This window comes from Capsicum annuum, chromosome 12, assembly GCF_002878395.1.
Source record: "Capsicum annuum cultivar UCD-10X-F1 chromosome 12, UCD10Xv1.1, whole genome shotgun sequence".
In the NCBI taxonomy this organism is placed as follows: Eukaryota; Viridiplantae; Streptophyta; class Magnoliopsida; order Solanales; family Solanaceae; genus Capsicum; species Capsicum annuum.
The window spans coordinates 214492760-214495232 of record NC_061122.1 but is presented as its reverse complement, the minus strand read 5'-3'; the positions used below and the strand labels follow the sequence as shown (position 1 = coordinate 214495232).

The 2473-nt window shown below is 32.8% G+C and overlaps 2 protein-coding genes across 2 annotated transcripts; both read right to left on the bottom strand.

Moving 5' to 3' along the window:
- Positions 1–228: 228 nt before the first annotated feature.
- On the bottom strand, positions 229–831 carry LOC107848940 (F-box/kelch-repeat protein At3g23880-like). The gene has a single exon (XM_016693647.1). The coding sequence runs from the start codon at positions 829–831 to the stop codon at positions 229–231; it is 603 nt and encodes a 200-aa protein (XP_016549133.1).
- An 18-nt stretch (positions 832–849) lies between these two features.
- On the bottom strand, positions 850–1437 carry LOC107848941 (F-box/kelch-repeat protein At3g23880-like). Its single transcript, XM_016693648.1, has one exon. It carries the CDS (start codon positions 1435–1437, stop codon positions 850–852), a length of 588 nt encoding a protein of 195 aa, XP_016549134.1.
- Positions 1438–2473: the final 1036 nt, after the last annotated feature.

Sequence of the window (2473 nt, the reverse complement as noted above, 5' to 3'; positions counted from 1 at the left end):
TCTTTACTTTCATGTACTAGTTTGTTCTTGTTTTAGTGAAAACCGTTGGTTCTTGTTATCTTGTGTTGTTATTCCTCTTGTTATCTTGTGTTGTCCTTGAGTTTGTGGGCTGTTCTTGTATCATATATATGACAAAAAAGACATGTTAAGAAAGAACATCAACTAGTTAAATGTGCTGGTGGATAATGGATAGAGCTGAACACTTACAAGTTATCAACGGCATTATTTTCAGTCTTCGTTGTTATCATGTCCCTGATAAGCTATCGACAGGGGATTAACAAGGCTTTCAACAAAAATTTCTGCCTCAAGACAATACTTTCGATTAGTAAGTTTTGCTTGTCTGATTGAATCATCGCCTGGATTGTATATCTTGAAAACGGAGCGATACAATAGTAAAACTTTACCGCTATATGACTGGCAAAAAAATGGGAAAAATGACACGGGCGAGTGTTTATTAAAGTTATAATTCCTATGATCAGGAGGACAATTGATGGTGAACATCTTTTTCCAAAATGTTTCAACTCCATAATCGTTCATTGCCCACACATCAGAATGTGTCTCATAATTACAAAGTATTACTAGATCACTCCCCAAAACTCCCAACATCAAATTGAATTTGCCTTCTCCATAATCGGGTTGCTCCACTTTATTCCACGTCTCATTTGCTAAATCAAAAGAATCAATGTTGTACGCATTATCACTTAGAGATGAACTCCAATAAAGCTTCCCCTTGACAGACTTAGTTGAACAATCTATTATCAAACCACCATGAAAACCCTTAACTGTTCTCCAACAATCTCTCTTTAGGCTGTAAATCTTGACATGAATCATGACATTTTCCTCGTTCAATCACGTATCAGCAAACATAACAACTACTTTATAATCATCATGTAACTCGTCATATCCAAACCCATATCTACAAAATAAACAAGACATCCTCATCGCTGAAAATCGTGGCAATTTCTTCCACTTCCTAATCGAGGGGTTCCAAATACATATATTTTTTCCAGAACTAGGCCATGTCTTCTTCGGAAACCCATATTCGTAATCATAAGGTTTCTCCATATAAGCCAAACAAATCAATCCATTGGCAGTACCAAACCACATGATATCGAATTCTTTCATGGGATAATCGATTTCAGACGCCTTAGTAATCGGGTTGTAAAGTAATGATCGTAGAGAACAGTCCTTGAGCTTGCCTTTCATGTCTTTCAAAATAACTCTATGGTTGTAGTATTCTTTGTTATTAGCTGATGAATTGAGATGAGTTTTTATGAATTCAAGACTAGAGATTAAAGCGAGCCATGACTTTGAAACACGCTTGAATTCCAACAGTACTTTTACGGGCAGCTTAGAGAGTATTTCAACGATGATCTCTTCGGGTACCTGGACATGAGTTACCGGTTTTCTCCTCTTTGAATCTCTAGTTTTCACCATTGCATCTATGGAGATTTTGCGAATGGAATTTAGGGTTTTGTGATAAAGAAGTTGATCCTGGTTAATTAGGGTTTTTTATATATATATTTTTTGTTTTCGACCTGGTGTCGGTACTCATATTATAACCTGAATAAATAGGATTCACGTAGGGTTTTATATTTGATATAATTAGTGGGATGGTCACTAAGTAGGTTTATTTTTGTTTTTCAAAAAATTAAATATTATTTTAAGCATATTTAGTCCCTAGTGAAACACCTTTGATCAAACTAATATAATGGACAATTCGGTCGATTTGATAAAAAATACAGAACTAAAAAGATGATAGGATAATATTTGAAGGACGAATGGATTAATGGGTCAATGCTGGCTAAAATCTTCATTTTTTGAGCTAACCATAAAAAACTATCTATCTCTATATCTATATCTATATCTATATCTATATCTATATCTATATCTATATCTGTATCAATAAAAAGTGTGAAAGGCTTTAGAAATGTTATTTGAACTTTTTGCCCTTCATTAAAAGTTTTTGATTTGGACAAAATCGTTTTTTCACTTCATTTCTAATATTTAAAAATTTAAAATTAATTAAATATATTTATGATAAGACCTTTCCTTATTGGAAGTCATCAGAATTAATGATAAATAATATTTTCTTTATTAGTTTAAGAATTCTACATAACTAAATTTGATTTAAAGAAGATTTGAAAAATTTAGGAATAAATATAAGAACGTTAAAATTAACAAAAAAAATGAAGAAGTAACAAATTTGTAAAAGTTTTAAGCACGTAATAAAAGTGTAATTAATGATTTTTTAAAGATTTGACTTTAAAAAACAAGGAGAGAAATTTTAAATATTACAACAACAACATACCCAGTTTATTTCCACATAGTGGGGTCTGGGGAGGGTAGAGTGTACGCAGACCATACCACTACCTCAGATGAAGCAGAGAGACTGTTTCCGATAGACCCCCGGCTTAGATTCGATAACAGTATAACAAACACAAAAGCTAAGTGCAAAATAAACTAACACCGC